Here is a 14,226-nt window from a genome sequence, read left to right on the forward strand (position 1 = left end):
TTTCTACTTTTACAATGAGATCAGTACTTGAGCCTACTCAGCTTAATGCTTTCTTGCACTATGTAGGGGTCAGTGGAATCAACTAGTTAATATTTTACAATAGAATAGCTTTAAAAGCTTTAGATAAACACAAGGAAAGAAACTGGTCCCTGGATGTGGTCACTGTGAGCACATGGGTAATTACTTTTGTAGATTTCTTTCTACAAAAGGAATAGTTGCGAAATGGGTCCGTATTTGTGAAACTGCAGCTGTTGGCAAAGTGCATACAGGGATAGACAGCAGGGTAAAGAATTAACTTTCACTCTCACCATTTAAGTCAGATTGGACAAGAAGTCTTTAAATTGAACATTTAGGACTCTGACAGCTGGGCAAACTCCTTCTTCTGAGGAAGATCTTGTGATGTGTTGGAAAGCTCAAGAACAACACCTTGATAGATCTTCTGATGAGATTATTTACAAAGTTTGAATATTCTACTGTTAGCTTCCATTAAAAGTTTTGGAATATTGGAAAAGTAGAGAAAAGCATAAAACCTGTCTCTGACACATAAAGGTTTGCAACTATAGTATAGTATAGTATGCTATATTATTAATGCTCGCATGAGAGGAAGATAACCATCCTGTCTGATGACATGCACACGGCATTAACTTGTCTTTGTATCTTCAGGAACAAGCGAGTGGCCGCAGAGAAGTTGTCACCTGTTTGAATGGGACTGTTGCAGCAGAGACTGCTATAGAGTCAGCACTCAGCGGCCATTAGTGGTACTGCAACTCAAACTTCCGCGTTGGCTCCAACTTTAGTTGTTACTATGTCCCACCCAAAATCTGTGAAAGCATCCGTTGTTCTGAGGTCGGCTCATGAAGCATAGTGTAGATTAGGTAAAGCACTTTCATCTGGTTTTGGAGTCACAGTGAAGCTGAAGAGAAGCGCTTAACAGGCGAGAGAAAAACACAACTTGTGATCTTTCAGAGCAAAACTGCGGAGTAAAGTCATTTTCAAGAAAAAGAAAATAGGATCAGCTGGTGAGAACGAGGTTAGTAACACATCGTGCTCGTTTTTTAGATGCCTTCTGGAGAAAGGTTTGCATCCAAGAAAAAAAATTACTGCCTGAGTGCAGAAATTTCTATAGTTTAGCTTCTTTATCAGAATTTTCTAATGTTTTTTTATTTTTATTATTCTTTATGATTTAATATTATTTTGCTATATAAAATGCTTGGATTTTTAATGTTCTTTTAATCATGCCCACATGCTCAAAATATTGTTGTGTGTTTGTATTTTATAGGGTATTGCCATCAGGACCCTTTAAATCTCTGTTTTAAAAACATTAGATTTTTCTTGCCAGCTTTTATTCTCAGCTGCCATTCGGCTCCCAACACAGCTTCCAGCCTCTCTTGCTCTGGACAATGTCACATCAGCAGTGACAGAACAGGAAGTCCCACATCTCTGAGGGGACATTAGAGTCACTCACATTTAGAAACTTTCACAAGTGGATTTCCACTTTTTGCCCTAACAAGTGGATAATATGTGAGCTCTGGGTCTACTCGATATTTTATGATCCCATTCTATCACCCTGACAGGTTTAATACACAGCGGGTTCCCTCCGCTCTCAGACACCTCCACTAAATAATGTAATCCTTTGTACTCAGTCTGCTAGTCTGCTATAACAGTTTGTCAAGGGCAGCTTCTCTTTGTTCCTCCGTCTTTTCACTATCGAATGCCTGCTGAAGTGTAAAGGCATGATAATCCTGTGTGCCAGACAGGGTGGTGAGTCATTCCTTTCCCTTAGAGGGACCCCAATTCCCCTGTTTGTGTTGCTCCTTTGCAGTACAGCCAGGCTCAGATAGGTTGACAGTGACATGAACAAACTCAGGAAAGCTTATAGTTTGAAAGGACGTTCATGTCTTACAAAGTCTCTTGAGAGAGCAGACTGTAGCAGCCGAGTGTGTGTGCAGAGAAGCTGGGGAAATAAAAGATTATACATCAGTTGTAATGAGAAAATACTGTGAAGCATTAGTTTTTCAGCGTGTGTCCTGTGTTAAACAGAGAGGTGTGTGATTCTTTCTGCTCAAGAACACGTCCCTGTGACCAATGATTCATATTAGTTTTGGCATCAGTCAGATTAGTTTTCCGTGTAGACAACAGAGCTTTTGTTTTGTCACTCAGGACATACATATTTTTCTCTGTGTACCTCTGTGTCAGCATTTCATACACTGGTTACTCTTTTTTGTTTTACAGAGTGCCCACATGCTTCAGCATCGCTTCCAGTTTCCCCTGAAGAGGAATTTTGCACGTCATTGTGATAAAAGGGATGAATGAGGTACAGAGCGGTTAAATGTCAAATGTACCCTTTAAAAATCTACTCTAGACTACATGTAAGGGTTTCCAGGGTCACTTTAGTAATTAATACAATTTCTCAGTAGTGAAATAGTTTTCTTATTTTGTCCAATTTGCTCATCTCATTGGGTATTGTACAAAAACCTGCATCACCACAGTTAAATCAGGGCTTCCTACAGGATTGCCTGTAGCCTATGGCAACGACCACTCCTTCCCCTTTCCTAAAAATGAATACAACTTAATGAAATTAAATGTTGACTTTAAGGTTAAAGAGCAAAAGCACTATTCTACAAAGCAAATGCCATATATTTAATGAGTGTGGCTGTTTTTAAGGCTGCCAATAATCAGATCATGAGACGAGATATAGCAATCCGATCTCGCTAAACAATTGTCTTCGGCTTGTGGAAAATCTCAGAGATTTTCTTGTTGATCGTGAGATTTTCTTTTTGAAAATAAAGTCTCTCTTAGAATCATACCAACAGCATATTAACATTAATAATAAGTAGGAAGGTTTGAGAGTCTTTCAAGTCCTGAGTACTACTGGCTGCATCTCAAATCTATTATTTGTACATCATCCTTTCTCATGTGACCTGTAATCCGATTGCGTCCTCCATCATTAGGGACATTTCAGTTAATGCTGGTTGGATAAATGAGACCACATGCATGTAAGGAATAAAAAAAATAAGATGCACCTATTTAAAACAAAAACAATAAGATAGCAGAAGATCTATTTGTCACACATTTAAGGTGACAGTTCCTTCATTAAGAAATTATATAACATTATCATAAATACCTGGTTGATTTTAATAGATTAGAATTTCGTTTTTTATTTTGTGAAGATTTTCCTGACTACCTAAAGGCCATGCAGCTCGCTCAGAACATTTTGTCATGATTTTTATTCCAGGGCCGCTCTGCTCTCCTCAGAAGGTGTCAACTCGCCTTGTCCAAAGCCGACACCCTTGGCTCAGCCAAAGCTGCTCTCTCTGTGGACTCGGGAGATGGCGTGGCTGCTCAGCCTGAGAGTGATGCAGCCTTCGCCCTGTCTGAGCTCTCACACCTGTTTGAGAGTGAGGATGGCTCCCCGTCAACTCAGGACACAAGTCAGGATTCAGCCCTGGAGTTAGTTCAGCCCGGCCAGCCTGCGGACAGCAGACAGAACCTGCGGATGAAGTTCCAGGGTGCTTTCAAGAAGGGCATTTCCAACCCAATGGACCTACTGGAATCAACCATTTATGAGTCAAATGTGGTTCAAGGCCCCAAGAAAGCACCCATGGACTCACTCTTTGACTATGGTACCTACAGGAACACAAGCAACCAGAAGAGACGCAGAAAGAAGCTCCCAAGAGGGTGAGAAGATCCTTACTGTTTCTAAACTACAACACTTGTGTGTTTATGGGAACTGTGTTCCATTTAACATATTTTTTTCCATGTACAAAACCTAGTTTGGAAAAAGGTTGTCATAAAAACAAAAACCTCCTACAACTGCCACTCTGTAGACAGAGGTGTGCCACATGAAGAGGTACGTGTACGTGTACACACACACACACACACACACACACACACACACACACACACACACACACACACTGTGGGTGAAGTAGTTCTCCATTCATCCTCATTCCCTGACCTAACAGAGAGCATGTTGTTGGTTGCCCTGCAGCCGTTGAGGTAATATTTAGGCTGCCGCCTGTTCCTGGCTGCCCTACCTGTCCCATACACACAGAGGTCCATTTATGTGAGCACTCAAGGGTGTGGGTGATTTCTTAATAGATGGTCTGTGCATATAACACCCATCTGATTCTTAATCATCTGTCAATAAAATGTAAAAGGACTCTATGGATTCAAAAGGGATTCCTGCTTTTGTTGTATCATCTTACAGTGCAAGTACATATTTCTGTGTCCTCTTAGTAAAACTGAGGCATCTGGTGATGATGGTCAAAGCTCTGACCCACCTAAAGTAATGAAAATATTCAACCGCTCTCTGCTCTTCGACTGTGTGTCACGTGGCGATCTGGAGGCCCTCGAGGGCCTGTTGGAGTACCTGCAGAGTCACGAAAAGAGGTTAACGGATGAAGAGTTCAGAGGTAAGAGTTTCATGTCTTCAATGTTTGAGATGCAGCTGATCAAAATGAATTCCAAAGTCTTTTATTCAGTTTCTGTTAAATTTCTATCTCACACTTTGAGTCTGCTCTAAAGTGTAAACCTTTGTCTTCTGACTGCTTTAACTTTGACCTTGTGTACTCTCCTGCCCCTATCTCTGTCTGTTGTTTCTGGCTCAGAGGATGTGAGAGGGAAAAGGTGGAGTGATGTCAGAGTCTTTGTCCCACTGTAGGCAGGACCAAGAAAAGCTTCCTGTGTGTGTGTGAGAAGTTTTCAGGCTCATAACAGGGAGCAGAGAGAAATCACAGCAAACTGACAACTCTGTGAGAGAGTAAAATAGGGCTTTACAGGTTGGTTTTTTTTTAACAGAGAGACTAATAACAGTGGAAGGCTTGCTTGACCCCTGTTTTTAACAGTTTGTTACTATGAGCCCCCCATCCTCACTGGTTCTGAAACTAAGTCCATGTTCTTTCATTGGATGCTCTTTCCCAGTGCATTTACAAGAACAGGATCCAAAAACATGCACCTCAGGTCAGGTTACCTGGCGCCGCGCTAGTGGCAGCCTGTTGCAGCAGCTCCCCCCTGAGAGCCCCCCTGCTGTAGCGAAGAAATTTCCCCTCGGGGATTAATAAAGTGAAATAAAATTAAAAAAAATAAATAATAAATAAATAAATTTAAAAAATTTAAAAAAAATTAAAAAAAAAAAAAATGTACAGGAAGTGACATTTTATGTCTGTGACCCCCACATAGTACTCAAGGGGATATTCAGGGGTATGTCAAGAGAAAACATACATCATATTTACTCAGGTATCCGAGTCAGTGACATATACAGTCTATTGTGGTACCTGAATTCCACAGATTTCATGATAAGGGGTTAAAGTTTAAAAAAAAAAATCAAGAGAAGCAGAGAGAAAAACAACGTGATGAATAAAAATAGATTACTAAATATGAGTGAAAACATGACCAAATTGAAAAGAAATAATAGTGTAACAATATACACTTTTCAATTTTTTTTTTATTATATAAAAATCCCCTCCAAATAAACACAGAGTTGATGGGACTGTACATCATATGTTCATGTGATAGGGTGGCGGTGGCCTTAAGTGAAAGGGGCTTAAATGGTGTTGGGAACTATTATATGACACTTAAATAGGACTTAACAAAGAAACATAAACTGTTATCTCTAAACAATTCTGTCTTGATTGAAACACTTTGTTTTTTTCTTTTTAATAAAATTTTTGTACCAGAGCCATCCACGGGGAAGACATGCCTGCCAAAAGCTCTGTTGAACCTCTACAGTGGTCAGAACAAAACCATCCCATTGCTAGTGGACATAGCAGAGAAGACCGGAAATCTCAGAGAGTTCATAAATACCCCCTTCAGGGATGTCTACTACAGAGGTAGGAAAATAATCCAATAATGACAACATGCAGTTATATAAAACATGTCTGTAAGTTAAAGATGTTTAAAGAAATGAGGGTCCAATTTGAATCCTGCAGTTTTATATGTGACTGTGATCCTCCATTTAGCAGCTGAAGCCGGTAGAGACAATGTTTTGCTATGGGTTGCTGTATGCTTTTCAAACTGCGGGTGAAATATAGGGAAAAGGAATGTATTACAGTGTTTATGTTTACTGCGACTATTCACAGCCCTGTAAATAAGAACATCCAGACCTCATTTGTTTGGGTTTTATCCTTTACATGATTGATTGTTAGATAGTCGTGAGCCTTTTTGCTGCGTAACACCTTGTTAACACCAAATGTGATGTCACTGTCCATTGTTAACTCAGCTATTTATGTAACCTCCAACATCTTTTATTACTCTTTGCACTTTTTAAATGATTACGTAAAATGTTTAACGACGCAATTTCTGTGGGTTGTAACCCCATAAACAATCTGTACATGTACATATGTAGCCCCAACCCTACATACCTTTTAGTCACTTTTTTTTTTTACCTCCACTCTTTAATATATTATTAGGCATCAGTTTTTTCAAAATAAAACAGTGCTGTAGAAAAATGTAACTGTGCTTTCACTTGTTTGCAACATAGCAACAGGAAGCAGTGGTATGAAATGTTTTCAGTTGTAATAGTGCTTCTGTGTATTGTTTTATTGCATTGTCAGGCCAGATGGCGCTCCACATTGCCATTGAACGTCGTTCTAAGCAGTATGTCGAGCTGCTGGTGGAGCAGGGAGCTGATGTTCACGCCCAGGCGAGGGGTCGCTTCTTTCAGCCAAGAGACGAGGGGGGCTACTTCTACTTTGGTAACAACCTTTGTCAGCAGAGAAATCTTGTTTCCAAACAATGGAGTTTATTGTCTGTCTAACTTCCCTTTTTAGAACACCTTATTCTCCAATAGTCAGTCACACATTATTTTCTGCCTCAGACGGTTGTAATTATGTGGTGTGTCTGAGGTTTCCATGACCTCATTGGTCACATTTTCTATTTTCACTCTTGCTGCTTTGCTCAGAAGTCTTTTTTCTCTCTTTTACTACACATAATTGGTCATCAGTGTTTTGTGATGTGTACTACAGTAGCTGCCAAGATCAAATAATTAGCACATGGTACATTTTTCTGGAAAAGAAACTTCTGTTGCCATGGAGAAATGAAGTGACATTAGATTAAAAATCCTCTGCTGTTGGGAAGCACCTCACTGACCTGTAACTGAAGGAGGATACATAAATCAGAGCTGGTAAACTAAACTCAACACTGCCCTCTGCTGGCTTCTCTGAAGGCTTTTACCATCACAGTCTATGGTACCCAGAAATAAATGTTTTTATCTGTGTTGTTTGAATCTTGTGATGATAATTGCTGTATATAATTGATTTAAACATTACTCTCCTAAAACATGAAAAGAAAGGTAGATTTACGATGTCATGGACTTGTTTTATTTATACCCAACCCAAATTCAAGAATTGTTTATTTGATTACAATCAAGCATCATATTCCTACATCATAGAGGAGATGATTTCTATTTGCACCGAGCATGGTTGTCATTTTCAAATCCCAGCGTGTCTGGGCACTGTGTGAGTAATTTGCTGCGGAGCTTTGCAATGAGGTGAACAGGAACCTGGCAGGGCTGATGGCTAATGGGATTTAGACTCACGCTAACACTCTGCATTCACCCGTGCAAATCCATGAAGAGGAGCGTTTCTATGCGAGGTGACAAAGTAATCTGTCACCCATGGCAACGGCTCATTTTCAGCAGCTGCTTTTGGCACTCTGGCCCCATTGCGCCCCTCCCTCAAACAACTGCTAATTGTGGTGTTTTCATTGCGGGGATTTAAGTCAGATCTTTGATCCATGTTTAGTATGCTTTGCGAAAACATATAGACGCCAGCTACAGTTCTTAATTAACCCTCCTGTTGATTTGCTCCTTTTTAATCTGTAATACAGTTCTCTTAATCTCCTGTGATTTCAGAGTAAAGTGAGTTCTCTCTCTCTGTTTGCCCAGGTGAGCTGCCTCTCTCTCTGGCTGCGTGCACGAACCAGCCTGACATAGTGCACTACCTGACTGAAAATCCCCACAAGAAGGCTGACCTGCGACGCCAGGACTCACGTGGAAACACGGTGCTGCACGCGCTGGTGCACATTGCGGACAACACCAAGGACAACACCCGTTTCCTCACAAAGATGTACGACCTGCTGCTAATCAAGAGCGCCAAGCTCTACCCAGACTGCAGCCTGGAGACAGTGTTCAACAATGAAGGCATGTCACCTCTCATGATGGCCGCCAAACTGGGCAAGATAGGGGTAGATACATTCATATTAGTACTATTAAAATGTTTCCATCAGTCACGTCCAAATCAAAGGTCAATAAGTCATCTTTTCTAAATTCCTCCAGGTTTTTCAGCACATTATCCGACGTGAGATCAAAGATGATGAGGTTCGTCATCTGTCACGCAAGTTTAAGGACTGGGCTTATGGTCCGGTGTACTCGTCCCTCTATGATCTGTCTTCACTGGATACATGTGGAGAGGAACCATCAGTGCTGGAAATCCTCGTCTACAACAGTCGCAATGAGGTGAATAAAGTTTATTTGAAATTGATTTTCTATCAGGGTATTAAAAGCATCAACACACCAGGCAAAGCATGAAACCATCAAGATAAAACATAAACATGCCCCAACTGTAGAGGTTCTTCAAATTCTATCCAGAAGATCAGATTATCGTTATGTTATTTTATTTTGACTGTTGTATGAGTGTCGTGTTTCTGATCCTGTTGTCAGAACCGCCACGAGATGCTAGCAGTGGAGCCCATCAATGAGCTGCTGAGAGCAAAATGGCAGAAGTTTGCTGCTGTTACTTTTTACATCAGTGTGGTTTCCTACCTCGTCACCATGATTATCTTCACCCTAGTGGCTTATTACCACCCAACACAGGGAACGGTAGGTTGGAAACTACTGAAAATGTAGATATTTGAATTTTCAAGACATCACTTGAACATGTTTTTATCACTGCCGGTATTACAAATGTTGCATGTTTTTATCTAGGCCACATAATCTTCCTTCTTGCCAAGAGGTAGATGAGAAGATTGATGTCGCTCTCATAATCTGTACACTAAATATGATGCTGCAGGTGGCACCTAGTTATCTTTGGTCTTTGGTCAAGATAAAAGCAGGGAAACACAGCCAGCTGAGCTCTATCCAGAGTGTAAAATTAAACATTCATCTCTAAATTTTTACTTATTAACGCATCTTTATGCAAACCACCAAATCACCAAATTGTGGTTTTGCAGGGGATTAGATGCTGATACTAAACTAAGACATCTAACTCTCAGTGAGAAGGTTGAATAGACGTGGCTCCCGAAATAACAAACTTTAATTTACTGTTTGATTGTATCAGCTTTCTTTCTTACAAAATTTCTCCACATGGAGTATTTTGTGTATATATTGTGTTTTATTGCTAAAACGTTCAGACTGAGTTAAATCTCAGTGAAATGAATCTTCATAAATTAGTGTCGTCTTTCTTCCTTCCAGCCTCCGTTCCCCTACACCACATCCTCTGACTACTTGCGGATGGCAGGAGAGATTGTCACACTGGCATCAGGAATCTTCTTCTTCCTCACGAATGTAAGTCAATACGCTCTGACACCTGTCTATGATTGCTATGATTTGATCATTGGTTGCTCGCTGCCTTCTATGACCTGTAGCGCCAATGTTGTTGCCACTATGGAAATCTTTCTCCTGTTCTTTGCAGATTAAAGACCTCTTCCAGAAAAAGTGCCCCGGGGTGAAGTCTTTATTTATTGATGGATCCTTTCAATTGCTGTAGTAAGTCTCCATCCTCCGTCCTTGCAGTCCTCACCTCTCTGTATCCCTGACTTTGACTAAATTTTGCATCTTCTTAATTGAGTCATCTAATTAATTTCTCAGCCTCCCCCTGGCATGTTTCATAGTTTGAAACTCTAATTAAACCCATGATCCAAACAAAGAGCAGAGGATGTCGAGCACCTCTCTGAACCATGTTGATTTAAATCATTAGCTATGGTGTCGACATGCCAAATGCCAGCAATTACATCTTCCTGCCTTCATTTATTACTCCAGTATCACAGGCTTTTCAGCAATGAAACTGTTTCATTGACAAAGTTGTTCTTTGTCCCCTCCAGCTTCATCTACTCTGTACTGATTGTAGTCACAGCTGCTCTCTACCTGTCTGGCATTAAGGCCTATATCTCTGTGATGGTGTTTGCACTTGTCTTGGGCTGGATGAACACGCTTTACTTCACCAGAGGCCTGAAACTCACTGGCACCTACAGCATCATGATACAGAAGGTTAGATCAGGAAAATGGAAAGAAATTCAAGCAAAACTTAAATGCTTTGGTGTCATAATTTGTTGTTGTTGTTGTTGTTGTTTTTGTCTCTCAGATTCTTTTCAAAGACCTTTTTAGATTTCTGCTGGTGTATGTGCTCTTCATGATTGGATATGCATCAGGTAGGCGAGTTTTTGCCACGGCTTCCAGTCTTCATGCTTAGCTAACTTTCTCCTGGCTAATTCATATTTAATAGGTTTGAGAGTGGGATGAATTTTCTCCTGTAATTCTCAGTAAGAGAGCAAATTAGGCTTATGTATTTTTCAAAATGTTGAACAACTCCTTTGATGTACTCACAGACACATAATGAAACCTGCTATGTTTCTACCCCGCAGCCTTGGTGTCCCTGCTGACCGTGTGTCCTCCACCGGGCACAAAGTGTGACGGGGACTGCCCCACCTACCCCAAGTGCAGGGACCCTGACACTTTTAGCACTTTCCTGCTGGATCTTTTCAAGCTGACCATTGGGATGGGAGAGCTGGACATGATCCACAGTGCACAGTATCCAGCAGTCTTTCTCATCCTCTTAGTCACTTATATCATTCTCACCTTTGTGCTGTTGCTCAACATGTTAATTGCTTTGATGGGGGAGACGGTGGGGCAGGTGTCCAAGGAGAGCAAGAAGATCTGGAAGCTTCAGGTGACCTTGTTGTTTGTGGTGGCAGGTTACAAATGAGCCTCTATTTAATCTTCCTCATCAGAGTTTAGTCTGATTTACTGTTAAAGGATTGATTCACCCTAAAATGAGCAGTCATGCTAGTGGCTTTGTGATGTATCATGCTAACAAAGACAATCAAAACTTGCTATTTTGTTAACAGGTTTAATGATGACCATGTTTGCTTGGTGTTAACTTATCAATATTTTCTAATTAGTCTTAAACATAAAGTCCAGTTGGTTCTGATGGGAATGGCATTAGTTCTTCAGGTATTTTGTCATAAACCAAATTGAAATTTTGACCTGTTATGGCACATATTCTGGTTCATCCTGTGGGAACCATGAATGTGTGGAACAAATTCCATATCAATCCATGAAATAGTTGTTTAGATACCTTCTTTAAAAGAACAAATGGCAGCCTCGTGATGGCACTAAAGGGAAAATCAGGGGATCACTCACCAAGTTTCATGGCAACTCATGAATTTGGAAATTCTGTTAAGATGTTATGAGAATTTCTATTCACTTCGTTTGTACCCTCACAGTGGGCAACAACTATCTTGGACATCGAGCGTTCATTCCCAGTCTGCCTTCGGAAGTCTTTTCGAGCTGGGGAGATGGTGACCGTGGGGAAGAACTGGGATGGCACACCGGATCGACGGTGGTGTTTCAGGTATTTTGCACAACTCATAATCACTGTCACTCAGCAATGCTGATGACTTCAAGGACATTTCAATCCCAGCTGTGTCTTGTTTATGTCAGGGTGGATGAGGTTAACTGGTGTCACTGGAATCAGAACCTGGCGATAATCAACGAGGATCCAGGCAAGAGTGAGACCAGCCAAGCCAACGGGTTGCAGCAGAGCGTCAGAGCCTTGAGGAGGGGTGAGTTCTTCGCTGTGCTCTCATGATTAAATGCATAAACAAATACAATGTATATTCATGTGCACCACACTCATACAGATAAAAGAAATTCCTTTTTCTTTTCATCCTCCTCAGACCGCTGGTCCACAGTGGTCCCGCGGGTGGTGGAGTTAAGTAAGGGTCCACAGCCTCATGATCTGGTGCTAGAGATGGAGCCATTGACATCCAGGCAGTGACGCCTGCAGAGGACTAGTGCCGTCCTTGTTGTAAGGAGACAGAAGAAAGCCATTGGCATCAATGAGATCACTCTGCAGGGGTCAATTTGGCCAATAAGTGTACTAATTTGCACACATCTCTTATGCCTTTTGTTCAGAGCCAGTGTAGTGAGTATTACAGCAGCACTGTCAGTGTAATAGGACTGAGGACTGAGCATGCTGATACACTGGATATACAGCTTCTTAACAAATTACTGATATGAAAACACAAAATACAATGATGAAAAAAAACTGAGAAAAGACAAAAGTTGCATTAATTAATGAGCTGTCATCTGTTTTTTATGTGTCACATGAGAATAGACAACGTATTAAAACAATGTACTGTACCTATGCATATGAGACATCAGTAGTTAATCACTCAGGGATTTAAGAGAATCAAAATATTTCAGTATTTCTAGTGTCATTATGTTCCCGCAGAAAAAAATTATTGTGGCTTTTCTAATAGCTTCCAGAAGCATAATTACACTATTATTGCATTAGCTTTGTAAACAAAAGCAAAAAAGATTAAAAAAAAAAAAAATCTAAATCTACAAGTATAATCACAATGGGAGATTCTTCAGAGAAAATATTCCAATAAATATTTATAGATTTATAGAATAGAAATCAGCTTTTATTTGCTTGCTCTACATTTTATGAGGTCCCTGTATGAGGTGCTCATAAAGATTATACTCTACATGCTGATTTGAATGTTTATTTTTGAGGTGGCGCGGGTTCAGTGCATCGAGAAAGGATATATCTATTTTATGCAGTATATTTTCTTTCCACTTTTTGTATTATATTAATTAAATAGTTTCAAAACTTTGAAAGTTCCAGGCTTCGACTGCCAGCTCATGCAGCACAGCTTTCATTTGAACTGAAACAATGCACTATGCCAATTTCTGATGTGTGCATTATTATATGAATACAAAGACATTATTCGGAACAAGATGGGCATGATGAGCAGGTTATAGTTGTCGTGCAAATATGCAAATGCAAGACAATAGCCCTCCGTGTTATGGTTTGTCTTTGAATTCCGAGCGTTATTGTTCCTTTGCAGCTGGGGTATTTGCATAATAAACTCTCAGTCCTTGCTATTATGTACTTCCCCCTATTTGCTGCAGTGTTTTCATTGCAATTGGCTCTTTGCCCTATACAGCATTTTCTTATGCGCATCTACTGCATGTAGGCATGTGTTTGTGGTATTGTACTACACGACAGAATTTGATTAAGAGCAGATAGAGCATACAATTCATTTTCACTAATTCATTCCTGTTGAAGGTCACAGGTCATTGTTCACCATGTTTACATTTCTGAAACACGTCTATGCATTTTTACACTGTTTGTACGTTGCTGCACAAAACAGTAAACACTGACTACATTTTATAAACCATACCGTCATCTGTTTTTCATTTTCTATGTAGATATAATTTTTTTTCTTTTGAAGAATATCAGTGCTGGGAATTAATCAAAATCAACCAGACCGTTTTGCTATTTTGCCATCAAAGATACGTAAACTCTAAAATCAGACCACAATGACAACTGATACAATTGATTGACACTTACAAATAATTAATTTTTGATTATATTTCAGAGAAGCTCAAATAAAAATTTAAAACTCACCTGGGAAAATGTATAAAAGAATATATCCACAATCATTTAAAAGAGAAAAATTTATTATTTTAATCCAGAAAATTTATAATTTTGTGTGTTTTATGTCTCCATCTGAGCTATAGCCTATTTATTACCATTTATATTTTAGCAAGGGATATTAGTGTAGTGGAACAGACCTTTATTTATATAATTAAACTAATAGCACAGTAGTTGGAAAAGTATTAAAATTCTTTGCTCTGCAAGAAAAACACAATATTACCTCACTGAAAATAAAGAATTATATTTTTGGTGTGCCGTCATTGCACAAATGTACAGCACACTCTAAATTAAATCTAGTTATCCTAAACTTAATTCTGATCTCTGCTGTCTTCCTCTTAGCTGCAGTTCCTTCTCCTGCCTGCTGATGGCTGCAGAGGTCTAATTTCCTCTGCTGCGTTGCACGTAGACCGATGAGAAAGACAAGTGTTTGCCATGTCTACAGCAGTTACTGTTAGGCAGAAGTATTTTCTTTAATTATGGCTGTAAATATTGAATTCTCAGTGCTAACTGTTATTACTCTTTAAGGTTAAAGTCTGTAGACTGCAGTCCACTAATGAAATATGTT

At 39.9% G+C, this 14,226-nt stretch overlaps 1 protein-coding gene across 1 annotated transcript; it reads left to right on the top strand.

Annotated features, from left to right (window-relative positions):
* Positions 1 to 875: 875 nt before the first annotated feature.
* trpv4 (transient receptor potential cation channel, subfamily V, member 4) lies at positions 876 to 13,390 on the top strand. The gene is made up of 17 exons (XM_069138943.1): positions 876 to 1,030; positions 2,233 to 2,314; positions 3,236 to 3,678; positions 4,240 to 4,415; positions 5,679 to 5,831; positions 6,555 to 6,695; positions 7,886 to 8,184; positions 8,276 to 8,455; positions 8,660 to 8,818; positions 9,410 to 9,502; positions 9,630 to 9,703; positions 10,039 to 10,204; positions 10,299 to 10,365; positions 10,579 to 10,883; positions 11,440 to 11,567; positions 11,657 to 11,778; positions 11,893 to 13,390. The coding sequence occupies exons 2-17, from the start codon at positions 2,306 to 2,308 to the stop codon at positions 11,991 to 11,993; spliced, it is 2,616 nt and encodes an 871-aa protein (XP_068995044.1). The 5' UTR covers positions 876 to 1,030; positions 2,233 to 2,305; the 3' UTR covers positions 11,994 to 13,390.
* Positions 13,391 to 14,226: the final 836 nt, after the last annotated feature.

This window comes from Embiotoca jacksoni, unplaced genomic scaffold (assembly GCF_022577435.1).
Source record: "Embiotoca jacksoni isolate LCO1_2020_lvr unplaced genomic scaffold, fEmbJac1.0.p SCAF_8, whole genome shotgun sequence".
Taxonomy (NCBI): Eukaryota; Metazoa; Chordata; class Actinopteri; family Embiotocidae; genus Embiotoca; species Embiotoca jacksoni.